Genomic DNA, 26,938 nt, shown 5'->3' on the forward strand with positions numbered 1-26,938 from the left:
GACCACCCACCCGAATACGCCACCTATGACCGACGCGGGTCTCAACCCACACCGATGGCTCCGACCGCGGGCAACAGAGGGCAAAGGCCATACATGCCCTACATGCCTCCACCAGTACACAGCGAGCTGTCCTCTCCCCTAACAGAACATCCCCCATATGGCCGCCACCAAGGAATTCCCGATCCCGCCTTAGCGAATACGCCGACTGATGGCCAATCTTGAAGATGATTTGTCGTAGATTTATCTACCTTCAGAAAAGTGAATGGATGCGGGTGTATTGAGTGAACATGTATGTATGTAGAATTGCACATAGACCCTGTTTTACTCTCTAAATCATAATCAGCACATGCGCTTCTCGAGATTGACACTCGAGACTTATGGGGTTCGATAGTGAAAGTTGCTTTTTCCATTATCGCAGAAGGGTTGTGGCGATCGCGCTCGGTTTATGGCCCAAATTGATGTGTTGGCGAGGTTCCGCTCGTTTCCATCTTGCAGATTGTGAAGCCTCTACATTGCCGCCGTAGCAATTGGTGGGCACGAACTTCATCCAACCATACGTGTTCTCCTTGGGGAGACCGACCAGGAGTCCCCAGTAAATGGTCGTGGCGCCAGGATGTCGACAGAGAGAATGTGTGCTCTCCATCTCACGCATATCCGGTCGTTGCAGCAAAGCTCCCTTGGCCACATGAGGGACAGTCGCCCGGTCTTCGTTGCTACCGTTTGAACGGCGTGTCTCGCGTCATGATGTGCTATAGTGGAGACCACTGTGCCTCGCTTCGAAGAGTAATATCCTATGAGGGCGTGCTTCCGACACGAGAGAAAAAAGCGTGCGTCCTCACATCTGGTCATTTGGCAAATCTGCTGCTTGTTCCGGACGCGCCGGCGTCTGGGCCCCGTCCACGACCATCCCCTGTTGTTCGAGTTGGTCCTGTTGTTCGAGCTGGGCCAATTGTTCGAGCTGGGCCGGTTGTTCGAGCTGGTCGGGTTGCACGAGCGGCTTGGTAGCCGCGGCCTCTGACACCGCCCCGACCGTATATGCCTCCGGTGTGCGAGCTGGTACTAAGGATGACTGTTGGCCTTGACCCGTTCCACACGGCGCTTTCTTCCAACATCGCAGCTGCGGGGGACGCGCTCGTTTTAGATTGGAGTTGCGATGGGGAACCCACAGGAACGAACAACGGGTCCTCACCTTTACGAGCAGCTTCACGCTCGCGTTCCTCGTAGTTCAGAACCAGGCGCTTCAAGTGTTGCTTTTCTTCTTGCTCCGCTTCTTGTTTGTTACGGGTGCTGATCACAAACGAGCTGTCCGCGGGCAGTGCCATTGTCTTCGCCTGGAAAGAAAGTCAGTTAACACTTAACCCTAACCCAGAACGGATGTGAGGGGTATGTTTCACAAACCTGTTGTTTATTCCCACGCCTAGTCAGAAGAGTGAAAGCCACTTGATCTCCCCCAATGGCCTCATTGCTCTCAGAAGCATTCGCCGCGGTCTTCATGCGCACAGGCACAGGCGCATCGAACGCCGATTTGCCATCGCGCCGTCGTGTTTCCATGCTTTCCTGCATCATTCTGCTGAATTCGCGCTCAAACTCCTGCTCAAACTCCTGATCTACCAGATTCTGTTCATTCCCGAAAGCCTCCTCCTCCTCAGTTTCTCCAATTTCTTCAATAACGACATCATCCACGGCCTTATCAACGTCTTCCTGCTCTTCGTCACTGTCCCGACCGCCTCGACGCGTTGACCCTTGTTCCTTCCCGCCGTCATCTTCATCGTCGTCGTCGGATTCATCACCCGCAGCACCCCCGTTCGCACCATTATTTATGGCTTGCATTTGCTCTGTCGCCAATTTGCTGTATTCGGCAACCGCTTCTTCGTATGTCTGCGGGATTCTCATTTTTGGGCGTAGGAGTTCATATGTCTCGGAAATGACGAACTCGATGTCCATCGGCAGCGCCAGCTTGGTGTGGATGTACATCTACAGAATTGACCAGTCAATGTCGGTGCCCAAGTACCAGTAGGCCCTTCGATTGCACAGCTACACCAACCTGCAAGTACACCAAGAATAAATCCAACCGCTTTGCAGACATTCCGCGATCGAAGCATTGACCACAGGCATCCAGAATGATGCAACTTAAGCGCACCCGGAAGAAATCATGCGGTGCATCCAGAACGTTACCTACGCCGTACTGTGGCATGTTATTCTCTGGAAGGCCGAATGTTGTCAGCGCATCTGCCATGCGCTTAATGTTATCTACGAAGGTCTACACTCACCATGGCCATACGACACTATGTGGAACAGGGTCTGGAAGACCAAAGCGCTGTCGATCATTCGGTAGTTGTATAACTCGCCCAAGTATTTCGCAATTGATATGCGCCGCTGATTATGCTTGAAGATGTTTTGCTCCAGTCCCACCCGGATTTCCTCCAAGGTACTATCCACGATGCTCACACCGAAATCCGGATAGTATCGTGAGAGCTCTGACGCCATGTATGCCATCATATGCAATTGCGAGTACTTGACTTTCCAGATCTTGCAGAAGATGTTGGTGAGCATCTTCGAGATGATCGGATCAGCCCAATTCAGTTTTCGCAATTGCTTCAGCACTTTGTCGACGGTTTTCTTCGACATATCCGAATAGATCAGCTTGCGAACATAGAGCTCCATCGGTGGACGAGCTTTGGCCTCTGTTGCCGGCTTGTCGGGAGGATTGCACTGATAATAAGCGTTCTCGATCATGAAGGTTTGTCGACTATCAACATGCTCCACGTTTTTCTTGCGCATCAAGATGTCCAAGTAGTTCGACGTTCGAAGGTGTGTCTCCGGTGACTTGAAGAGAAAGCGTCCACATGACTCTAATAGAACACAGAGGAGCTCGATGTTGTGGTGTTTGAAGTTGTCCAGCAGCACTTTGATGCAGTGGAAGATGACATGCTGTGGTGTGACCCGAAACTTGGTCAACTCGGCGAGATATCGAATGATTTTAGTCTTCTCTTCGATGAAGACTTGCTCCTTTCTTTTCTGTTGGCCATGGAACGTTTTTTCCAACTGCTCAACGACTGCAGCGCCAATCTCCGGAATGTACGCTGACACTGTGGCGATGAGTCTAGAATAGTACGGTAAAAGCTCCATGCGTTGCCGCGGAACGGTCAACAGGACCCTGGTCAGCTTCTTCCTGGCACCCTTGGAGTTGAGGAATGCAAAATCGATAGCAATCTGATCGATCGTGTCCCGATTCAGAGCTGTCGGTAGACGATTGATGACAGATTCCAAAGCTGCGTTGCTAGCACCGGACACAGGTTTGGCATCCTTTTCTTTCGTCTCATCGTCGCCATCAAGGTCTGCTTCTTCTTCATCTACTTTCGCGTCGTCGTCCTCCTCTGGCGAAATCGGAGATGTGGCTTTGCCGTCCTCATCCTCGGAACTGATATCCGCTGTCTGACCATCGTCTGCCTGGCTTTGATGTGCATCATCCGGGCTTCCGATAGGATCTGCTGTGTCTTGGGCTTCTTCATTCAGAGAAGGCTCACTCCGAATCGCCGGCTTTTTTTCTCCCAAAAATATGGCGGGAACATGGTTCCGCAGATCAATCAGGTTCTCGTAGAATGCTTTCGAGTCGTCATCTTCCCAGGGCCCGCTCAGTGTATCCTGGTCGTCTTTTTCCCCTGTGCTGTCCGTAATGCCGATGCCCATTCGCGTGATGCTTTCATCCTCCGGAAGTGGTGGCATGGCCTGCCCCAATGTCTCTGAGAGAACCTTTGTCCCGCCGAGGAGTTTCTCGTATGCGCGAAGGTTCTTCTGATAGCGTTCCTGTCGGTCTTCGTTAATCTCGCCTCTCGCAATGTAATGCTCGTGATTCGATTTCTCGATGTTACGGACGCGCTGTAAACGTATGATCGCTGTTAGAATTTAGACTCACATGTGCACAGAAGCAGGTGACAGACCTTATGTTCATGTACGAGATGCCTAACAAGACTGTTGTAGTACTCGATGAAGACCTCTCGGCATGCTGATTGGACTTCAGCCGGAACTAAAGGTTCCTGGAAGGTGATACGTCAGCGCCGGCTCAGTAGTTCGCCCGTCTCACCTTGTACGCACCTGGCAGGTCACGGCAATGTCTTTCACTTCTTCAGTGCCGTTAGCATCAGATACTGCATCGAGCCCGGTTGGGGAGCCTTCTGTACCGAGAATGTTTTGGCCATGGTACTTTGCGAAGACAACCGCGATCGGCAAATTGACATGCTGATCTTTGTCCGCAAGAAACTATGGACGAACATGCCATCAGCACCACCGGACTGGATGATCCTCAAGGGTGACGTGCTTACCATGTCTTTCAGGACTTGCGGGAATGGGCAGCCTTTGCCATCTCTGATGATGCCCACGGTATACAGATCCGCCAACAATCTCAAGCTACTTTTCTGCCTCCCGATCCTGGCCACTTCTTCCTTCTCCTTTTGCTCCGGACTCATGCCATGAGTCAATGGCGGGGGACCAAGCTGCTTACACAGTGCCTGCACAAGCTCCCCTCCGAAATTCGCAAATCGTTGATGAAGAAGCGAGCATATCTCCACTGCTGCCCATATGTCGCTAGATGTTTTGAACTTTGCTTCCGATATGGCCGCCACTATCTCTGACACATATTTTTCTAGTTTCAAAGAAACAAGCTCCTTGGATAGAGAGGCGACTTGATCGTGGGTGAGCGTCTTCAGTTTGCGAACAAAGGAAGTATTCTTCTTGATGGAGCCATCAAGGTTTGGCTTCGTTGAAAGGTCTGTAATGGAGTTACTTGAGCCCGGGTTTCCCGGCTCTTCAGCGTTTCGAGATTGGCGGCCATACCTGGACGCTGAACATAAGCTTCCAGGTTCGCCTTCCTAAGCTCTCTTCTATGTTCCAAGTGCACTGTTTCGCCGTCCTCTTGCCCGGAAGGCTTGGTTCGTTGCTGACACAGTACGGTGAGCTACACATTACACGGGCATAGAAGAGATCGCGAGAAATATAGCAAACACACAGTAACCTCCTTCGCAGGAGCCCTGTGTCAGGAGATTCTACTCACCTCTTGGTCTGCTTGCATTGGGCATTAATTTGCGTTTTACTGAGCAAGTTCCCACACGACGTTTGTGGACGGGGCAACTCACAGAAGGAACCAACTTACATATACAGTACAAATCGAACCTATCGAACGCGTCCGCACAGCGAGTCTCCGCGAGTCTCCCGAGTCTCCGTCCTCACAAAGCAGGGATATCACACCTTTTCCCACGCCGATTCCACGGGATTTTCCCACGCTTACGCCGGGATCGGCTCCCCACTCCCTGCCCCTTCTCTCTCGTCCGGCGATCTTCTCTGTCGGTCGAACAGATCTCAGCGCATCGTCGAGCACTCCGACAGAACATATTCCTCGGGATTTCAACATGTCCTCTCGAAACGCCTCCCCAACACTCCCCGGCCGGAATCGAAAGGAAAATACATAGTACCTACCTTCAACGGAGATCCTGCGAGATGAATGCTGGAGTGCGACGGTCACACTATTCTTTTGGATTTCCACTCACGCACAAAGGAACGCCGTTTGGAGAACATGGCAGACCTCGAGTTCAAATTGACAGCGCCTGGTCGAAATGCGGTGTCAACAATCGGCACATGGGAGCACGGACTGTGGCAATCTCAACTCTCCGTTCAAGGCGGTGTGCACATCTCACACAAGCGGAAGTTGTCAATGCAGCATCCACCTGCTCTCACATAATGGAGGACGCTCACAGATACTTTGTGGCTTGCTCCGGCCTGTGCACCAGGATGGATCGTGCCTCTTGCGTCTTGCCTGCTGGGGTCCAACCTAGCAATCAACATGGAATCTTTCACCAAGGCATATTGTTTGGAGTGCAGGATCACACAACAAAAGATGGGCACTGGTACCCCTCACATTGCTTGTCTCAAGTTGACAAATACGGGGGACACGGGCAACGCAGAAGATCAGGGACGACCTGCATATCAGGAATCCAGGCTCTTGGGTTCTGCAACACTGCAAAAAACTCAGTCCTTCTGCTCCCATGATGGAAAAGGGCAGCAGTAGGCAACGGAAAGAACCACGCCATTGCCGCAGAGGCCACGCACTGTCTTCTGCAGATGCCACGCCATGTCAGTCGCACACATCTATAAGGCCCCCTGGTGTCGTCTTGTAGCTTAATACTGTTTGTCCGTGGTAATCAAAGAAAGAGCGGTGGAAGGCTGAAAGCTTGGGGATATGACAGGTTGACCGTAATCTGAGAGTCCTCCAAGGTTCAGAAGGGCGATACTTAGCAGGTCTTCCTTCCCGTTGGCTTCTTGGATTGATAGTTTTCGGTGTGGCTGACCCAGTTGATGTGTTTCTCACTGTGCTGAAATGAGCTTGCTCTTGAGTGGCAATCTCCCTCTTTGCCTGCCCTGTGCAGCGCCACTATGGCAGCCCTCGTCTGTGGAGTGAGAGATCTGCCCATAGCTGTTGTTGTTGTCAAGGTTTCTTGGCATTCCAAACTCACCATCTCACCGTCGCCGCCAGCTCTCGCAGCCATCTCGCAGCGAGCTAATAGCTGGCAGTGACACACGCCTCTGCCTTGTGAAACGGTCCTTGAGTTCAATCAGTTTTCTCCTACCTGACTGTAGGCCATGAATGTGGGGGGTATGGGCTCGTCGGTGGTTTCCGTTGAGAAGGCCAGAGACTCCCAGAGAGGCCAGAGCCTGCCAGAGCTGCCAACTTCAAGTGTCCCCCTTGATCTCCCACAGGAATTGAACCGAACGTGCAACTGCAGACAATATCTTTGTGTGCCCCATACGGTCATCGGCTCCGGCCCCAAACGAGCAGTTCGAACTTCTGTGCGTAAGAGGCATATCGCCGTCATGTCTCAAGTTTCCTACAATCCAAAGGACCTTCCGAATATCGAGAAAGCGAAAGCAAAAGGAAACGAGGCACATGGGAAGCAGGAATACGGAACGGCGGTTCAAGAGTATACTAAGGCAATTGGATATTTCTCAACGTCCTCCAAACCTCCAAGTCCGCCGCCAGGGTCTGGCGCCGGGAGTTGGCAAAACCCTGCACAGCTAAAGTGCACCTTGCACTGTAATCGATCGGCTGCTTATCTGGGACTGCAGAAGTATGAGGAGAGCCTGAAAGATGCATTGGCGGCCGACATGGCTGGCTGGTACAAGCCTTTCTTCAGACAAGGGGAAGCTTTAACGGGCCTCAGGAGATACGAACAAGCATTAGTGGCTTACGAGCGAGCGATCGAATACGTGGGTGCTGTTTGTCGTTTGTGTGATACATCTCTGTGATCTGTCACTCAATCAACACGTTCTGAAGGGCAGTTGGGGGCAGGGAAAGAAGATCAAGATAAAGATAAAAGCCGGCTTCTTCGAGCTCGCATCGAGCAGATTGTGCGGAGGATCAAGCGCACGCGTAGGCTAATGGAGGACGAAGAGCTAGGTTCGGATCAACGGAGCAGTTCAGTTGTTTCTGCGGACCTCCGCCCTAAACATTCCTTGCTTCTAGGATTCCGTCTACATCAAATATCGCCGAGTAGAGGGGACATTTGTGGCAAACAGTTCATGGCGCCGATCCAAAATGTCATCTTTGCGTACGCGAAGCAGATGCGGAACTTCATCTACTTCATTGAGAACATCGCCTCCGGGGAATGTTTAGTCGTGGACGCATGTTGGGATATCAACGGCGTTATTAGCTACGCGGAGAAGCATAAGATGAAGATCGTCGGCGCGATCGCAACGCATTATCATGTCGACCATGTAGGCGGGATACCACCGCCGCCATTCGACCTTCCAGGCATCCGGGTTGATGGCTTGCAGAAGCTTTTGAAGAAGCTTCCGAACATCCAGGCCTTCGTGAGCCCTGGGGACGTTCCAGGCATCATAAAAGCGAACCCGGATATGGCTTCGAAAATGGATCGGCTAAGGACGACCGCGGATAACGAGACATTGGTGCTACCGATGTCGTTGAACGGAGAAAGTAATACTGGCGGGAGTACGACAGTGGGGAGGAGCACTATCCTGCAATTCATACACACGCCAGGACATTCACCGGTACGAAGAAGGAGTCTTTCGCGCCGCGACAAAGTGGTCGCTCGCTGACATGACAATCCTTCCTACCTCCTCCTAGGGCTCTCAATGTATCTTGATCAACGGCGTGCGGTTGTTGTCCGGGGACACCCTTTTCATAGGATCTTGTGGCCGAGTGGATTTCCCAGATTCGAGCGTAAAGGTGAGAATCTCATCCCCAGAATGTGCGGGCAAAGCGTAGGGTTTAACCCACTTCTGTTATGCTGTCATGCAGGATCTCTACGACTCCTTACAAGTGAAACTCGCAGCTCTCCCGGACGAGGTAATAAGGGCAATTACCAACATAGAAATTGTGCTCGTCCATCTCATCACATCTCCCCATAGGTTGTCATCTTCCCGGGCCATGATTATGGCGGGGAACAAACCACCGTGCAACGGGAGAAGCAGGATGGGCTTCTGAGACCCATAGATTTCGAAACCTTTCGATCGTTTCTCCAAGACTCGACAGACAGCGTGCCCCCTCCTGCTTCTCTTTGATTCCGGTCAGGTTTTGGCATCCCAGGCTGGGGCTCCAAAGCCATGGACATTTTCTGTTCGTATATACGTTCTTCTTGGAGCACTCAATTACGCACTGCAACGCTGGGCATTTGAAAAACGGATATGTTGCGGAGGGAGTCAAGTGCCTGAGATGAATTGAGGTTTAAACACGCTACCTCCCACATGCTATTGTCAGTCCCCCAGCCCTAGCGTCCCATCAGTGTCCGACTCCTTCCCATTATTCTCCCTTCACTCCTTTATAAATCCAGAACTTGCGTTTGTGGAGCCGGTTGAGAGGGGCTATGACTGTTGCTATGGTGGTATAGACTAGGGCTTCAGATGACGATGTAAATGTATGATGATAAAGTGTCCATGTCAAGGAGTGCCGGTGCCACCAGATGCAGGTTTGAGAGAATCTACCAAGTGCCCTTCACTTGCAAAAGGTGTCGTATAGCATTTACAAAGACGCAATCCCTTCAATGGTTGCCACCACTGGGAGTTGTTCCACATCTTCACTGAAGGTTTGAAACCTCTGAAACATGTGCTGATCTGCGGCAATGGCGTCGTTTTTACCGTGAGCAAATAATGTCGTACCGAGATTTCAGAAAATGCCACTGCCCCCGCTTCCGTCCGCGACTTGACGTCCGCCTCCGCGGCTGCCACGTAATACGTAACACGTATCTGTCATTTCAAGTTACTACTGTACGTTGTGTGCGACACTGGCTGGATTGGCGTTCTCACATGGCGCGTAACCCCCGGGAATCGAGACTTGCGCCCCGACTTGCGCCATAAAATTCCCTGGGGACTTTGAACATAAAGGAGCCAGCGACACTGGTGGTGGAAAAAAAACTCACTTTCATTCTTCAACATGGTCTTCGGTTTCTTCGAAAAGCAGTGGGACGCAACTCAACTCCCCGACCTGTCGGGCAAGGTCGCTATTGTCACTGGCGGAAGTAAGTGGTTCGTCGTTATCAACGGTTTCTTTCAAGTTTAAGCTGATACCCATACATTCACGCAGACACTGGTATCGGTTACGAAACGGCCCTGCATTTAGCTGGACACAATGCGAAAGTTTACATAGCCGCACGTACCGAAAGTCGTGCGAAAGCAGCTATCGAGAAGATCAAACACGCGCATCCCAAAGCGCAGGTCGAGTGGCTCCCACTCGACCTGCTGCACCTGAAGTCCGTGAAGCAAGCAGCGGAGGACTATCTCAGGAAGGAATCCCGTCTGGATATCCTTGTCAACAATGCGGGCATTATGGCGCCGCCCTTTGAGCTTTCGGCTGATGGGGTCGAGATTCAGTTTCAGACGAACCACCTCGCTCATTTCCTTTTCACTCACGCCCTCCTGCCTACGCTCCTCGCCACGTCGAAACAACCTGGCTCCTCGGTGCGCATTGTGAACGTTGCTTCCCGTGCCCATGAGATGGCCTCTAAGGATATGCGCTACGAAAGTCTGGAGCAAGTGAACAAGGACTGGGGAAGCACCTGGGCTCGCTATGGTGGGAGAGAGCCCTTGGGCAGGGGAAAGAGCTGAACGGGCGCATGGCTAATATCTTCAAATCCTTTTAATAGCGCAATCGAAGCTCGCAAATGTTTTGTTTACCAGGAAGTTAGCGCAGAAGCTCGAGGGCGAAAAAATATTCGTGAACGCCGTTCATCCAGGAGTCATCGCAACTGAGCTATCGCGTGGACCTGCGGCGTCCTACGGCAAGCTTGTCGGAACTCTTTTCGATGGCATCGGAGCACTGTTCCTGCTGACTCCGTACAAGGGCGCCCTGACGCAGATCTATGCGGCTGGCAGCACCGAGATCGAGACAAATAATGTTCGGTAAGTCCAACATTCATTGGTTGATCAGAAATCACCGACAAGCGACCCTCCCAAGCATCGTACTGACTTTCCCGTCCTATAGTGCGCAATACTTGTGGCCTATCGCGAAGATTGGGGAGCCGACAGCGCTTGCAAAGGACCAGGAGAGGGCCGATAACCTCTGGAACCTCTCGGAGAAGATTTTGACTGACAAGGGCCTCTTCTGAGATCCTTCAGTTGAGAAAACGAGATCTGACAGCGAGCGAAGCGAGCACTCCCCGTTGGTTACGATAGATTCCTTGCGTTGGTTCTTTGGGCTGATTTGGTAGTAATGGTGATCTCGGACATCTACACATAGTTTGTACAATAGGAACCTCACTTCGCTCTGTACGCCATTGCAATTAACGCCGGAACCCTCTTCCTTCAAGGCTCGATCCTCTCGCTCTTCAATCAGCCTCGACCGCGCGGGGTAAATTTGATGTAGACCAGATCCGCGTTCAACGTGATCCCCAGAGATGTCTTCAGATTAGGCTGAGTAGCTTCGACATTAAAAGTTCGGTTTAGAGTTCGGGGAACTAGAGATCGCATCGATTTGGCAATCTGCTTTGATCACAGCTTGAAGGTAGTCAGTCCATCTGAGACAATTGCTCAGGCGTCACATTGCCTTCCTGGCAAACGCTTTCAATCTCATTCACCAGCTTTCGGAGAGCATGGGAGTTTTCTTCTTTACCGAGCCCATGCAAAGCGAACATCAGAAGAGAGGCAGTGGTATCTGTTCCTGCGCGAATGATCCCCAAGGAGCCTGTGAGTGTGAAATACACTAAATCAGTAGGGCACCCGGCTTTCCCTTGGTTAAGACGAGGTCACAGACTTGTCATTATGTTACTCTCGCCGAGAATTTCGCCCGTCTTTTTGCACAGTGCCGTCGCGAAGCCTCTGCGGAGTGTATCAATATATTACACTATCTTACCTCTACTCGCACCTCGACGTTCATCCTGCGGCCCTTTCTCAGAATCTGCTTTCCCTCCTCGAGAAGATTTTTAACAAACTCCTGATTGTCTTCATGGACTGCGACTGTTTGATCAAAACGAGCTCGTCCTCAAAGTCTACTTTCGAGTTGGGTAGCGTGAAGTGGCTTGAGCCCGAAGGAACGATGCTGCGAATGGCATCCCGGACCTCTCGGTGCTGTTGCGCTTCGTTTCTGAAGGCAACTTGGAGGATTCCGCCAAAGGTATAGTCATTGAGGGGAACCGTAACATTTACGGGTCCGCTCTGAATGTTCAGGGTGTCATAAGCGGGCGGCAAGCCTTCGATAGATTGGAGGATTGCCTAAGCGTGCACATGTTGTACCATCTCGTCAGTATGTGCATTAATATCACTGATGAAGCCATGAATAATCTTGGGTGGGAGCAACGCCATTTTTGTTATACGACGGTATTTGTTCCAGTGATTTTCAACTGTTGCAGACGAAGAGGATGAACGTCCGGGTAATGTCTTGCTCTGTCATAGCCCTACTCACCGAGTCGCATGACAATGCCAGCGTTTCCCGTCGTAGCCTCGGGGTGCACGACAGCCCGCAAAGCATCGAAGGGACCCGGTGTGAGTGGGGGCCCGGCGGGAAGCTGTCAGGGAACTGTCAGGGAACTTGTGAAGGATCCAGGTCACGGGACGCTGCACGTGACTGCGAACTTCATCTTTTCTTCCTTCCTTAAAAACGCACTTCCTCTGAAGTCGTTCTTCTTGTACTTTATCAACAATAGAGTCTACTCTGTTACATGGTAGCACCACCCTTCTTCGAAAACAGAACGACGACGACGACCCCGCCAACGCAGCCTCCCTTGACTGTTGAGAGCCCATCGGAAAGTTCCCGCCCAACACCATGACCAAACGCACGAAGATGACCAAGACCAAAGCGCAGCAACAAGCGGAGTCTGAAAATCCGAGCTCCGCCGACGACACCCGCCCTGTCCACAACGAGGACGAGCCTCCCGCCTCCCCAGTCAGCGCTCGGGCCGACAACCGTGACAACGACGAGGACAACCGCGACAACGACGAGGGAGAAGGCCCAGACGACCACTACGCCGGCCAAGGTTCCCACGCCCTGACCCACGCCGACGAACTAGACCAGGACCAAGACGAGCAGGGAGACGACAGCGGCGACGACGACGAGCTTAGCCCCCAAGGCCTCCTCCAACTCATGGCCAAGATGGAGTCAAGCTTCGCCGAGGTCGTTAACGAAACCCGCGAGCAGGCCGCTGCAGACAAAGCCGAGCTCCTCGCCCGTCAGGCCAGCCTTCACCGCCTCCTGAAAGAATCTCACGACAACACCAAGCGCCTTGAACGTCTCCTTACTCAGCAGATCGAACAGGGCCAACAGAAACCCACACCCCGCCCTCCCTTCACCTTCAGCAACGTCCGCCCCGTAAACCGCACATTGGCCTCGCCCGCCCAATCCCATCTCCCCTCCCCGGTAACCCCGCCGGAGCTACAAGAACGCAGTGATACAACCAGCTTCGTCGCCGAGGGCCCAATCGCCAAGTCTCTCCGCGAAGGCCTCGCTACGTTCGACGGCATGTCTCGGTCGACCAAATCCGCAAACGAGTTCCTGACCCGCCTCGACCGATACTTCGCCGCCACCCCGGCAGTCCCGGATATCATGAAGATCTCGCTGGCCGCCTCTAAACTCAAGGATACCGCCGAGCGATGGTACGAACAAGCAGAATCCACCATCCTTACGTGGGAAGCGTTCAAAGACGGGCTCCGCAACCGCTTCATCCCACCCAACGCGGAAGAACACGCGCTCCTGGCCCTCGAACGCCTCACCCAGACCGGCTCGGTCGACGAATACTACCAAAGGTTCTCGGCACTCCTCCTCGAAATCCCGGAGATGACGGATAAGCAGGCCTGCTGCGCCTTCCGCAAGGGCCTCCGTCCCGGCATCCAACGGTTGCTCGCCGCCAACCCCTCTAGCCTCACGATGTCCCTGGCGGAACTCGTCACGCTGGCCGATAGCGTATACTCAGTCGACAGCGCACGACGGGACGAAACCAACCGAGACAAGAGACCTCCCGCGAAACAATGGCCCCCATCGAACAAGCGTGCAGCCGTCGACGTTGTGGGCACCGGCCCCGCGACTAAACGCCTGAAAAAGCTGACGAACGACGAGCGTCAGCGGCTCCGCGACCAAGGCGCATGCTTCCGTTGTCGACAACCCGGCCACATGCAAAGCGACTGCCCTAAGTACCCCAAGGCCCGTGTCCACGCTATCGCCACCGAACCCCAGGACGAGGATCCCCAGCCCACCCAGGGGGATTTTCAGTGAGGCCTGCGAGTGCGACGAACTCTGCAGGCTTCTCCCACCGAAGTCGACCTCCTGATGGTACCCACCGAACCCCTCTGAGCCCACCTGCGGCACCCCCGAAAGAACCGGACAAACCAGCGAAACCCCCAGACCCTGTACCCCCTACGATCCGCCCGCGGTCCCCCAACCGACGGCACTACCCAGACATGAACGCATACCCAACCCGTGCCGCCCCACGATGTCTTCAAACAGAAGCCTCCGACATACTTGAAACCATTGTGGCCGACCTAATGGCACGACATCCACCGCCCACGGACCCTACCCCTGAACCTCCGAAACCCCGCACCTTCCTTGCCGAGCTTCGCGCTCACCAACGAACGACGGGCCCGGCCATAGCTGAAGCGGCTCTCACGGTCACCGGCTTTATCAATGGCGTCCTCGCCACAATCCTGCTAGACACCGGCTGCACTACCTACGTGCTCAACACCAGTTTGCCCGGAAGCACGGCTTTACCCTACGCCCCACAAAGATCACCCTAGAATACGCCGACCGCGACTCTTCGGGCACATCATCCAAGTACACTGTGGCGGACCTGCGACTCAACGACTACGACGAAAGATTACCATGGATTGTGGCCCCAATACGCTACGATGCCATTGTCGGCCTGCCCTGGTTCGTCGCCAACTGCCCCTCCTTCGTCACCGCCGGCCCAACGATTTCACTGGCACTCAGAGACATCCGCGGCAACGAACATCTTATCCCCACCGCGGCCGTCGCCGGCGTCCCCATCCCGAAGAAACCGCACACCAAGCCCAAAGCACACCCCGCCGACGACGGACACGACTCCGGCTACGACTCCGATACACCCATTTCCCGCCATCAACTCCGCCGGTTGGTCAAGAAAGGCAGAGCAATCGTGGCGGCCGGCTCAGCCACCCTCGACCCCGACAACGTTGCCCAAGTCCATATAACCCACGCAAACCCACGACCCACGGAGCCCACACCAACGGACCTCACCTACATCCCCAATGAAGTCCGCGACCTCGTCCAGGAGCACATCGCGGCCGTGAAGGATCCCCCAGACAAACCGAAACCGGTAATCGAGCACACTATCCCGTTGCGCGACGGCGCTAAACCAGTCTACCAGCGGCTATACCACATGTCGGCCGCGGAACTCGACGTGCTCCGGGAGCGCCTTCAAACCCTACTGAAGAAAGGGTACATCGAGCCGTCCTCCTCCCCATGGGGAGCGCCAGTGCTTTTCGCTAAGAAGAAAGACGGCGGCCTCCGATTTTGCATTGACTACCGCGCCATCAACCAACTGACGATCCCCGACCGCACACCGGTGCCACACCTCGTAGAGATGCGCGACCGCCTCCAAGGAGCGAAATACTTTACCACACTCGACATCACGGACGCATACTACGGCATTCCCATTGCACCGCAGGACATCCATAAGACGGCATTCCGAACCCGGTTCGGTCATTTCCAGTGGAAGGTCATGCCATTTGGCCTCACCTCGGCGCCTGCGACGTGGAACAAGCTCATGAATCACATCTTCGCCGACATGCTCGACCAAGGGTTGATCGTCTACATGGATGATCTCCTCATCTACGCTTCCGACCTCGAAACGCACCGACGCATCCTCAAGGAAGTTCTTCGCCGGCTCCGGGCTCACGGGTTGCACATTAACCTCAAAAAGTGCGCATTCTACACGGCATCGGTCCTTTTCTGCGGTTTTGTCGTATCGGACGACGGATTGAAGCTCGACCCTGCGAAGATCGCCACTGTCACCGACTGGCCCCAGCCCACAGACCGCGGCGAAGTACGCTCTTTCCTCGGTTTCACGAACTACCTCTCGGGATCCATCGCCAAGTACGCCGAGATCGCACTCCCCCTATCCAACCTCCTTGCGAAAAACAGACCGTTCACCTGGGGGACCGCGGAACAAACGGCATGGGACACCCTACGCGACGCCGTCACATCCGCCCCCACCCTCCAGTGGTACGACCCCTCCGCACAACTCTTCATCACCATTGACGCATCCGGGTACGCAATGGGCGCCTGCCTCCTCCAGCCCAAACCCGGGAGTCCCACGATCTCCCCAAAGGCGAAATGGGAGGATGTTCTGCCGACCCTCCGCCCCGTAGCCTTCTGGTCCCGCAAGCTCGTTTCATACCAAACACGCTATGGAGTACACGAGCGCGAACTCCTCGCGCTGGTCGAAGCCGTCAAAAGTTTCTCCCCATACGTACGGGGGCGGCAGTTCACAGCCCTCACCGACCATAAGTCGCTCACATGGCTTCGCTCCCAACCGCACCTGTCCCGGCGTCAGGCATCATGGGTCGAACTTCTACAAGAGCATCAGATTACCATCGGCTACGTCAACGGCGACCACAACACCATAGCCGACATCCTCTCACGACGGCCGGACTACGCGCCCCGATGTCACAAATGCAGAGGAGTTGTGTACGTGAATGTCGCCCTCGCAAACACAAACGAACTAGAGGACGTCGTACGAGCGCAGACGACGAGCGACAGCTACGCAATCGAAATCGTGAAGGCACTGGACAAGCCCACGCAAGCACAGACCCTCCACACCCGCCGCCACCGCTACTCCAACGGGCTCCTCTTCTACGACAACCGCCTGTACATCCCCGACTCCCCCCTACGCACCCAACTACTCCACGACTCGCACACTGCAGAAGCCGCCGGCCACCCCGGGTGGTTCAACACTTACGAGCGCCTCCGTGGACAGTTCTACTGGCGGAACCTCGAGCGCGATGTGAAGAGATACACCAGCACTTGCGACTCCTGTCTCCGGGCGAAAACAAGACGACAAAAGCCCGGAATGACGCAGCCGCTACCGATCCCCACAATGCGTTGGTCCGATGTCACCCTAGACTTCGCCTATATGCCCGTCGACGCCAACGGCAACGATGCGGTCATGGTTGTGGTCGACCGTCTCACGAAACGCGTACACATAGCCCCGTGCCGTCGCGACATCACAGCCGCCCAAACTGCGCAACTCTTCGTCGACAACATCATCCGATTGCATGGCATCCCCAGGACTCTCGTCACGGACCGCGATTCCCGCTTCACTTCGGAATTCTGGCTCAACGTTTCGGACTACTTGGGCTTCCGCACCGCGATCGCCACCACCGCTCACCAACAAACGGATGGACAGACGGAACGAGCCATCGGAACCATCAAACAAATGCTCGCTTGCATCCCCGATCTCTCCGGACGCAACTGGTCGCGCTACCTCTCGGCCATCGAATTCGCCTACAACAACGCAAAGAACCAATCTACCGGGATGACCCCATTTGAGGCCGATCTGGGGTACAGCCCCCTGAAGCCGCACACGCTCCAGGCCCAGACGCCACAAGAACACCCCGGTCCCGCTTGGGCGAACCGCCTTGCGGACGTCGCACGATTGGCCAAGATCCGCATCCAGAACGCCCAGGACCGCTTTGCCCGCTACGCCGACATGAAACGAGCCCCGGCCGACCCTCGCATCCGACAAGGCGCCCACGTTCTCGTTCACCGCAGCGCGATCAACATCCCCGAATACAAGGACCTGCCATCCGCGGCCCTCAAGATCCTTCCTGCATGGCTTGGTCCTTTCCCCGTGCTCCACCCCGGCGAACAGCCCCTCACCTTCAAACTCCAACTTCCCCCGACGATGCGCCAGCACCCCGTATTCCATGTGGACGTCCTACGCCTGTACACCGCCCGGATCCCAAAATACACACAGAGCATCGATGATCACCCCTTCGCAGAAATCCTACGACACCGAAACATCGGCCGTCGACGACTATATCTAGCGCGCCGCTCTGGAGAATCCCCCCACACTGCGGATTGGGTGGAGGAAGATGCCATCGTCGATTCCATCGCCTTTCTCGCCTACAAGAACGCTATCGGGTTACGGACCATCCACCGCACCCCCATCCCCGTAAGAGACCAACAATGACACTTGGGCCCCGGTCCTACACAGCACCTTAGATAGACCCCACCGGACCACCGGACCACCTCCATCCCCGCAACCCCACGCCTCCCTCTTCCCTTCCACAACCCTCTTCCTCCCTCCCTAACACAACCCCATGCTCTCGTCTTGTGAAAATCAAGCCGGCTGTGATTTTGGGGGGGGTGTGAAGGATCCAGGTCACGGGACGCTGCACGTGACTGCGAACTTCATCTTTTCTTCCTTCCTTAAAAACGCACTTCCTCTGGCTCTCGTCTTGTGAAAATCAAGCCGGCTGTGATTTTGGGGGGGGTGTGAAGGATCCAGGTCACGGACGCTGCACGTGACTGCGAACTTCATCTTTTCTTCCTTCCTTAAAAACGCACTTCCTCTGAAGTCGTTCTTCTTGTACTTTATCAACAATAGAGTCTACTCTGTTACAGAACTCCAGGGACGCGCTGTCGAAATCTGCTGATACTTGTCCGGAAATTGGCGGGGGTCTACGTCCGAAGTGTCACACTTGCCCAAAGCTCCAGATTTCAAAGCCCCCCCACCCAGAAAAAACAGTACTCTCCATGGATTGTTCGCCCCAGATCCAAGCCCCCAACTTGAAGTCCTGGATATCGAATGGTGCTCACAGCACTCCTCAAACCTACGACGGCGCCCTTCCGCACGATCACTACAGTAGCACGACTCGTGAGAATTGACGGACCTGGCCTTAGTCCGCAATAATAGCAAAGGTCAAAATGCCGGCCGTACTGAAGAGCGCCTCGGCGAGCCTCCCTGCAACAGCTTGTCAACACGAGCGCACGTTCAAGTCAGAGGAATCGCATGGCCTCCCGAATGCTCTTGATACCTTCGAGGTACTCTCCTCTCACATCTCCGAACTACGTCAAACGTTTCCGGACACAATCGCCCAGTTACAAACCCAGGCTTCGGGAGACAATACTTTAAAGCTGCCGGATACTGACAAAGGGTCGGTGCCAATGGGGCTGCGGCAGTCTGCGGCTTGCATACAGCACTTCTGCCTGTATGGCGACAAGGCTTTGAACTCACTACTGGAACGTGGAACATTGGGAGTGTTTGTCGACCTGCTCTGTGCCCACGATTTATCGAAAACCTGTAAACTGCTGATGTTGGAGGCGCTCAACAATAGTCTGATGGAACCGAAAGTTATGGACTGGTTCCTCCATCATCCAGTTAAATCGGATAGACATGATGGAGAAGCGTCGAGCGTTCAGACCTCATACGTCGCTGGTCGGATAGTGCCGTGGATGTTCCATGAGCGGGACATGAGGGTTTTGAGGATGCTCGAAGTCCTGGCAGCGAAAATAGCCGCGTACGAGGCTTGTTCTACAATAAGGCAATTCGCTGACAGCCTGCAACAGGATATGGAGGCGAGCACGCCGAAATCGGACGTGGATTTGGCCAATGCTATCGGTGGGTTTATTTTTGAATCCACTCTGCTCGAATGATAGACCTGACCGACGGAATACTGCATTTAGACCAATGTAGCAGAGCTTTCAAAGCTATATGCACCGCGATGGACGGCATTCAGGCTAGGCCCTCGGATAGGAACACTCCGCATCCCCACGAAGATTGCGGTGTCATATGCTACAGATACCTCACGAAGTATTCAATCATGGAATCAATAGGAATCATACTGGAAGCCACTGGGAAGGGAAATCATTCGAAAGCCCCGAAGCTGCTCGCTTCTATCATGCGCTTCTGCTGCACTCTGCTGAGTAAGGCGGACTCGGTGCTGTTCCTGTTCCCGCCAATTGTGCCTAGTGCGACAGTGCCTCTTGGCCGAACGTACGCCCCTCAGTGGCTCCAATCCTGGGGTCGCCGATTAGATGTTGAGCTGAAGTCGGATCAACCTAACGAAGACCCAATGGATGATGGACGAATGGAGAGCATGGGTCTCTACGATGTTTTGGCAATGGAATCCAACATCTCGCCGGCCTTTGAAATTGACGGGCGTGCAATCTTCTCGATGATGGAGCAACATTACAAAGCACTGTCGATCGTCCGTAAACTTACAACATCGCTCCGCACGGCAGCGGCCAGCCCAACCATCGTTCTCGTACAGAAGCAGCTGTTGCGATCGGTGGTCGGCATGCTTGGGCCGAATATCGGTCAGCAGGCCGTAGTCTCCGCTCTCACATTGACTGATGGCTTTGCCGCTCTTGTGCGATATGCCGCTGGGCTTAGTGGACCGACAAAACTGGGACAAGAAGCGCTCGATACCGAGCTGGCGCTTGAGATTTTGTCGGTGTGTGTGGAGAAGGCGGAGGTTGATTTGTTGGCATTGCTCAGTGGAAACGAAGATACATTGCGCAACACAACTAGCGCTCCAGCATACCTGCGATCGTACCTCGAATCCTCAGAGGTGTACAAAAGTCATGGGCTGGGTGGCGTACTCCGCATTCTATGTCGGAGGGGCGAGCTGAACAATGAGGAGGTTTTTGGCCGCCTTTACACAGTAATTCAAATTCTTTTGAGCGAATCAAGAAATCGGGATACATTCCGCGAGATTATCGCTTACGTGGATGAACAAGAGCTTGTAACAACTCGAGGGACGTTAGCCGAAGCGGGAATTTTGCAATCTGTCATCGAATTGTTGGACGACTGCGTTGAAGCCATTTGCAAGCTCGACTTCTCTCGGAATTCGTTCCAAGACGTCAGCTTGAACGCATCACTGGGCTCCCCCAAAGTCGTGGAGGAAGTCTCGCCGAACAGCGGATCGACATTCGCTCAAAATCACAGGCTTCGACAAGCTGCCTTGCGTCTGAATCATCTGGCGTTGCGTCTGCTTCATCGCATTATATCGGCCTACGATTTCGCGATTCCATCAGTTCGAGCCACACATACACGGTCTCCCCCTGTGATTCAGGTCGACAGTAGTGGTGGTACTCTGAGATTGATGGATGCCGAGCAGGCGCTCAGCTCTAAGGGATCTCGTTCGCATGAGGGTGCCAACCGGCCCGCAGCACCTTTTTTCAACGTTCCTTCCGTGATGCTGCGTTTGCTGCATGCAATCCACGAGCCCCCGGACATCGAAACAGTTCATGATTCGTCAAACTCAACGACGCAGTCCGTCCGCTCGACATCATTGCAGGAACTCTACACTGCCGATATAAGACGCAGTATTCAACGCATTATGCAAGACTTGACTGCGGCAATTGTCGTTGATAGCGGCAAGGAATCCAACTTCCCCGGGCGAGTAGTGGTGCGGGATGGCACACACTCCGCCAGATCCGCTATGCTTCCGAGATTCATGTTACCACTGAGCGCAACGCTGAGAAGCATTTTTGATCAGATACTCCACGCCCAGCCACAACAGCTTCTGACGGGAATGAAGGTGGTCGTTTCGTTGCTACCGGCTTCAACCACGAGTCCCGATGCGTACAAGGAATTCGGCGACGTAAAAGGCCCATCCTTCACGCGTGCCAAGCCAGATGATGCCACTCTCGATTTGGCGAAACAGTACTGGGCCTCGGCACTTCGTTTTCTTCGAGCGGAGGTGATGAGCCTCATACGGCTGTGTGGGTCCACGGCATCCAAGCCACTCTTCGAGCAAGCAATGCTATTCCTCAACGGGGTGGTCGACATCAGTGTCACTGCTGATCCAGATGATGCAGATTTGGGAAATGGTGCTGTGCAGCTGCTGTTAGAAGAAATCATCAATGCAACCAAGGGAACATCATCGCCTGCCGACGCAGGAATGGGATCTGCATCTGGACCAGAGAGCCACCCTTCACAAGGCAGGAAATGTGCGCAGTGGCTGACGCTGCTGCAAACGGTTGGTGTGTCGCTACCAGGAAGGCAGACTTTCCAACGGATCGAGAAAGAACAAGGAACTGTCCTCGACACGATCCTCGATACACTCGTAGGCTTTGGAAGCGACGAGACCGTCATACGCGCCGCTCTACGTTGCTTGCGACGGACGATCGACGCCCTTTGCGAACCTTCGTCCGACGAAACTGCGGCGACGGGGCGGCATCCGAATGCAAAGATAGGACCTGCGAAAGCTCGACGAATGGTCAATGAACTCCTTCGCATCCATACTACATCTACTTCCGCTTTCATCCGGCTCGCTCTCTGCAAGGAAATCTACCATATTACGACATCGGTACCGGTTGTCTACTCAAAGCAGGATGTACGAGAATCGGTCAGTATATGGCAACAAGCGCTAATCCCTTTACTGGAAGTGGCCGATTCACCGGACGTGACCCTTCACTTGTTGCGCGGCCTTGGCAATGTCAAGTTTTCCTCGAAGACTGCTGGCACATCATTTGCGAGGATGGTGTGCGAGGTGGACAGTGCGGCCGTAGACAACCCGGAAACCGCTCGCTACCTCCGACGTCTCTGCGGTATACTCGCGCTGGATGTGGGGAATGAAATGGGTGTGCCCGTGATCCTGCAGATGCTGGTGGATCGTATGCCAGGGGTGGACCAGACGATTCTTGAGCACGCACTCGTGATGAGGCCAGGTGGGGAAGGAGTTGGGCAGGATCTCGGTGGGGCAGAAGGTGAGGAGTGTTGAGCAACCGTGCGATGTCTCTTGCACGCGATTCTACCCTATAAGTCTTTCCCACAACCCACAGGAGTGCTGTCAACTAATCAAGCGGTTTCAATGCGGCTGGGCACCCCGCCTGCGAGCCTGACGGCGAGCATTCTAACTTCATTCGACTTTGTTCGACAAGGCGCCATGGATGAGAATGGGAACATCAGCTTGGAAGCTGCGATGGCCGCCGCGCGGGCATTCGAGGAAGATATTCTCCGACCCGACGAACTCCGGGACGATCTTGCCGGCCAGGACACTCCAGGTGCACCGCTCCCACGGCAGCTACAGCAAGGGCAAGGACAAGGCCCTGGACTTGCACCGGGCGATCTAACCGTCCCAGGGATGCCGATGATGGTGGCGTACCGGCAATACATGAAAGATGAATTCCGCACCACGCATCTGATGAAGCGGAAGATCAATGTCAGTCGACCTCCTAGCGTGCATGTGGATCAATTTGGCGAAATCGGCCCTGCGGGACAGTCGAGTGGTAATAATCCCCCTATACCTGCTGGCCTGGCTTTCCAGCAGCAGCCTATGATGGGTATGCCGCATACTCCGAGGCTTTCGCCATTCATGCGGGCTCCGATACAGCAGTCCATGCCGTTCTCGTTCCCACAACAGCAGCAACAGCAGCAGCAGCAGCAGCAGCAACAACAACAAATGCCCGGACGGCATCGCGTACCCTCCGGCCCTCCCGCGGCCATGTGGTGGCCCAACCGAGAATGGGACGACGGACGAGGCGGTGCGGCAGCTGCGACGGGATGGTGGGACCCCGAGATGTCGTTCGGCATTCCGTTCAATCCACAAGCCGGCGAACTGTTTCATCCTATGCAAGCGCAGCAGATCATGTCGTCGCCGCAAATGGGGAACCAGCAGCCTATGCAGCCACCGATGGGTACACCGATGGGCGCGACGCAGCAGCAGTATGAGTACATGTCGCAGCAGCAGAATATGCCGCAACAGCGCCAGCACCAGGAACAGGGATGCAGCCAACCGCAGATTTGGACGTATCCGCAGGCAGGGTTTGGGTTTCCAAGATGGGGATGGGCGGGATGAGATTCCCGAAGATTCCGAGGGTGTGGAGTGTTGGCGGTATCATCACTGATCAAGCATTCCGGGAAGCCATAGCGGCGGATCGAAGTGCATAGGCACGAGATTTTGGTTTTAGTTTCTTGGGTTAGCTCTGGAGTACGTAGCTTAATATCATCGTATCGAAGTTTCATAGGCACGAGTTTTTGGTTTTGGTTTCTTGAGGTAGCTCTGGAGTAGCTTAGTATCATCCATTCGAAAGCAATTTCTTCAATCCGAATCAGCAGCCATCCTATGTTTCCTTCAAACTCTAATGTACACTTTCGGGCAGCTTCGAGACCTGGGTGGCAGAGTTGGTTAAATATTAGACACAAAATAGGGAGCGAATATTCTATATATGGGAGGGAGGGACACAAAACGATCCCAATCCCAAGCCCGACGCCGTCTCCAAAAGCTCTAAAACTGAGAGTAGGTGTAACCTGGTGGTGGACGCTGTTGACCAGGCCGCCTCCCACCGGCGCCGCCGCGGAAACTGTGTGAATGGCCAAATCCTGGTTGACTGTGCTGATGAAACTCAGGTTGACCTCCTCCGTACCCGAACCCATGTGGCATGCCACCGCCCATGCCACCGCCCATACCGCCACCCATGCCGCCTCCGCCTTGCTGGAAGAACATTCTCAGAATGTCGTCCATCTGGCCAGGGTGGCCTCCATGTCCACCGAAACCCGATGACATGCCGTCGGACGCCGACGACCCGTCAATGTCCATTCCATTGTCGAACATCTCCTTCTTGCGTGGATCCGAGAGAACTGTGTACGCCTCTCCAATCTCCTTGAATTTCCCTTCTGCGACCAGCTTCTCCTCTTCGCTGAGACCGGCGCTTTTGTCGGGGTGGTACTGCAGTGCGGCTTTCCGGTACGCCTTCTTAATCTCGGATTCCGACGCTCCCCTCTCTATCCCCATGATTTTGTAGTAATCTTTCCGTTTGGACTGTCGATGCAGGTTTTGAGCGTTGCGCAACGCTCTTGAAATTTCTGATGAAGTCCCACCATCAGCATACAAGCTTTCGGCAGAGATCTGAGGAGAGGTCCGCGTAACTTACCTCCGTTTTGTGGATCCAATTGCTCGGCCGCTGTGTAATCCCGGACAGCTTCTTCGTATTTCTCAACCTTCATGTAACAATCGGCGCGTCGCAGATACAGTTTGCTGAACAGCGAGGAGTTCGGCGAACTCCTCATGTCTGCTGGTGTAGGGTGCTCATTTCCAGGGAATGTGAGGTTCTCCAAAAGGTCCAATGCGATTGTTGCATCTGCGGCAGCAAGTTCGAATTGCGAAAGCTGGGAAAGATTATCTGAGATTGGCTCCTTGAAAAAACAATCATCATTGCAAAGATCGCACCTTGCTCCTTGCCGTGGCACGATTGCTAAGGACCTTCGCCCGCCCCACTCCCGACTCATCGTCGTCAGCTAAGTATCTGGTGTAGGCTTCCACCGCCTCTGTGTAGCGCCCGGTCTTGAACGCCTCGTTACCCTCGGCTTTCACAGCTTCCATCCGCTTGACCTTCCTCAAAAAGTCGCGTGCCTTGGTGTTGTCAGGGTCAAACGACAATGCCTGAGCCAAGAGTTTGGGAATGTTTTCCGGCTTGGAATCTTGCAAGTACATCACACGAGCCCGGATCGCTATGGCATCCGCATTTGTGTTGTCGGCAGTCAGAATAGACCTAACATTTTCACAAAAAAAACGTTAGCATGCCAGCCTTCAATAATGGGAAGAAGAATGTGTCACTCACGTTGTGACACTGGCTGCTTCATCCAGTTCGCGAACTTCCACAAGGCACTCCGCGCGCAGCAGCCTCCATCGTACAGCAATAGTATCCAAAGATAACCCCACCAAACGAGATGAGCTGGCGGCTGAGGAGGAGCTTCGGAGGGATGGATCTACTGTAATCATGGCCATTTCCAGCTGAATCAGAGCCTCTTTGTACTGACTGCGTTTCATCAGCCTTGTGGCTTGCGTTATGAAGGATTCGGCTTTCGCTACGCTTCCAAGCTATAACATATAGTACGGTTAGAAACGCGCAAAAGTACATCGGATTCGATGATAGCTATGAATACCTACCTCACGGTCAAGCTGGCTCACAGTAATCGTATTCCCCAATGCCTGCGCTTGTGCATGTTTCAGGAGAGTAGTCGCCTCATCCAACTGTCCCAAGTGCATCAGGCACTTTGACGCCCGCAGAACGACCTTCACGCTTGGGCCGTCCAACTCGAGCGCACGCTTACAGTCATTAGAGGCATCGCGATATCGCCTCATGTTCATCAAAGCCGCGGCTCTGTTGGCGTAGTATACGCCTGACGTGGGAGCAATGTCTGCCAAGAAAAGGAATGTGAGACGAGACTCGAAGCGAGTGCGTCGCCCGACGGCATATGTAACCTACCGACAGCTTCCGAGTAGAGGTTTACAGCCTCTCTATAGTCGCCCTTTTTGTATAGCTCGTTGGCTCGTGCCTTCACGGCCTCCGCCCGCTGAATTCGTTCATAGTCCGTTTCCTCGCTATTGAAGCAGCGGGAGGTCAGTTACACTTGCAGCATATACACAAGACGTTCGTCCGCATATGCTCTCGCAATACGCCGCGGTGGTCAGAGACAACAACTCACCCCGTCAAGTCAATCACTTCTTCCATCATATCGGCTGTCATTGTGACTATGGTGCAGCGGCGGAGAACTGCGAGTGGCAAATAAGGTGGGTGTGTTGTAGCGAAGGAGGAAGTAGCTGTGTATGTGCTGTGCCAGGGCAGGACCAGCCTGCGGAAGTCAATACTGTATGTGTGTCTCTATATGAGCAAGCGAGAGTGGAGTTCTCCAGTCCGTTGCCGCCTGTGGAGGGTTTTGTTGAAGCGTTGCGATATGGGGCACTTTCGGCCGGCGGAGAAAGACCACCCGTTAGCCAGTCACCGCCAGCAGCGATAAACGCAACCCGTTCTCGCTTTCTCGCGCGGCAGCGCAGATCAGGCGCTGATCTCATGTTGGTCCTCAATCATTAGAATCGGCTGCAAATCCTAATCGCAAGTGTGGGAGAAGTCATCTTGGGCACGGATCAGCAAGTCCGAAGGGAAATCTTCTCTTGCCTTCTCTGATGGAACGGGAAAAAAAAGATAAGAGCAAGACACGCAATTCAATTCTTCATGTTGGTCACCTGACGCATTTTAAGTCTCGAGACCCTGCTCGAAGGTGGAAAGCGTTCATGTCAAGTTTCAACCTTCTCCACAATTGAAAGTTTGTAGCAACTTCAAAAACTGGAAAAACCAAAAAACGATCCTACCAGGATTCGAACCTGGAATCTCCTGTTCCGTAGACAGGCGCCTTGACCATTGGGCCATAGGACCCTCTTGATTCCTTATCTCATCTCCTCCGACACTCCGCCCTTGACCACTGGGCCATAGGACCGTTTTGATTCCGTATCTCATCTCCTCCGACACGGCGCACTTGGATGTATGCTCCCAGTACCACCCAGCAGCCACCGTCATCGCCATCGACTAGGTCGTCGCAATGTCGCCATGGGCAAGAGTAAGCGCGCGGCGCCAGGAAGAAGGCAAGGCAAGGGCCCGTCCTTCCGCAGTGACCCCACAAGCCGGTTCTACTCTGCATGCAAACAAGAAACTCAATAGGGTTCTAGTCGTCGAAGGTGTGTG

General features: G+C 54.1%; 6 protein-coding genes and 1 non-coding gene across 7 annotated transcripts; 4 read left to right on the forward strand and 3 right to left on the reverse strand.

Annotated features, from left to right (window-relative positions):
• Positions 1 to 835: 835 nt before the first annotated feature.
• EV422DRAFT_573873 (armadillo-type protein) lies at positions 836 to 5,141 on the reverse strand (the record flags this gene model as incomplete). The annotated part of the gene is made up of 10 exons (XM_053073178.1): positions 5,051 to 5,141; positions 4,834 to 4,936; positions 4,323 to 4,768; positions 4,096 to 4,260; positions 3,942 to 4,037; positions 2,271 to 3,879; positions 2,045 to 2,202; positions 1,399 to 1,974; positions 1,190 to 1,331; positions 836 to 1,131 (listed from the first exon to the last, which is right to left on the reverse strand). Exons 1-10 carry the CDS (start codon positions 5,066 to 5,068, stop codon positions 836 to 838), a joined length of 3,609 nt encoding a protein of 1,202 aa, XP_052925356.1. The 5' UTR covers positions 5,069 to 5,141.
• A 1,723-nt stretch (positions 5,142 to 6,864) lies between these two features.
• On the forward strand, positions 6,865 to 8,571 carry EV422DRAFT_567563 (beta-lactamase-like protein; the record flags this gene model as incomplete). The annotated part of the gene is made up of 6 exons (XM_053072550.1): positions 6,865 to 7,261; positions 7,325 to 7,447; positions 7,514 to 8,058; positions 8,135 to 8,236; positions 8,309 to 8,356; positions 8,419 to 8,571. 6 exons carry the CDS (start codon positions 6,865 to 6,867, stop codon positions 8,569 to 8,571), a joined length of 1,368 nt encoding a protein of 455 aa, XP_052925357.1.
• Positions 8,572 to 9,307: 736 nt separating this feature from the next.
• EV422DRAFT_58848 (short chain dehydrogenase) lies at positions 9,308 to 10,890 on the forward strand. Its single transcript, XM_053073497.1, has 4 exons — positions 9,308 to 9,524; positions 9,590 to 10,075; positions 10,149 to 10,404; positions 10,487 to 10,890. Exons 1-4 carry the CDS (start codon positions 9,440 to 9,442, stop codon positions 10,608 to 10,610), a joined length of 951 nt encoding a protein of 316 aa, XP_052925358.1. The 5' UTR covers positions 9,308 to 9,439; the 3' UTR covers positions 10,611 to 10,890.
• A 1,372-nt stretch (positions 10,891 to 12,262) lies between these two features.
• Positions 12,263 to 14,223, forward strand: EV422DRAFT_506418 (uncharacterized protein; the record flags this gene model as incomplete). The annotated part of the gene is made up of 2 exons (XM_053068560.1): positions 12,263 to 13,701; positions 13,749 to 14,223. The coding sequence occupies 2 exons, from the start codon at positions 12,263 to 12,265 to the stop codon at positions 14,221 to 14,223; spliced, it is 1,914 nt and encodes a 637-aa protein (XP_052925359.1).
• A 3,863-nt stretch (positions 14,224 to 18,086) lies between these two features.
• EV422DRAFT_58888 (uncharacterized protein) lies at positions 18,087 to 23,489 on the forward strand. The gene is made up of 3 exons (XM_053073502.1): positions 18,087 to 19,088; positions 19,154 to 22,183; positions 22,259 to 23,489. The coding sequence occupies exons 1-3, from the start codon at positions 18,395 to 18,397 to the stop codon at positions 23,272 to 23,274; spliced, it is 4,740 nt and encodes a 1,579-aa protein (XP_052925360.1). The 5' UTR covers positions 18,087 to 18,394; the 3' UTR covers positions 23,275 to 23,489.
• On the reverse strand, positions 23,374 to 26,213 carry EV422DRAFT_58878 (uncharacterized protein). The gene is made up of 7 exons (XM_053073499.1): positions 25,905 to 26,213; positions 25,685 to 25,800; positions 25,366 to 25,616; positions 25,037 to 25,296; positions 24,646 to 24,967; positions 24,350 to 24,584; positions 23,374 to 24,281 (listed from the first exon to the last, which is right to left on the reverse strand). The coding sequence occupies exons 1-7, from the start codon at positions 25,943 to 25,945 to the stop codon at positions 23,704 to 23,706; spliced, it is 1,803 nt and encodes a 600-aa protein (XP_052925361.1). The 5' UTR covers positions 25,946 to 26,213; the 3' UTR covers positions 23,374 to 23,703.
• A 346-nt stretch (positions 26,214 to 26,559) lies between these two features.
• EV422DRAFT_t79 lies at positions 26,560 to 26,632 on the reverse strand. The gene has a single exon. It is a non-coding gene; the product is annotated as a tRNA-Arg (tRNA).
• Between the last annotated feature and the right edge of the window lie 306 nt (positions 26,633 to 26,938).

This window comes from Fimicolochytrium jonesii (assembly GCF_025526975.1).
Source record: "Fimicolochytrium jonesii strain JEL569 chromosome Unknown EV422scaffold_12, whole genome shotgun sequence".
NCBI lineage: Eukaryota > Fungi > Chytridiomycota > Chytridiomycetes > Spizellomycetales > Powellomycetaceae > Fimicolochytrium > Fimicolochytrium jonesii.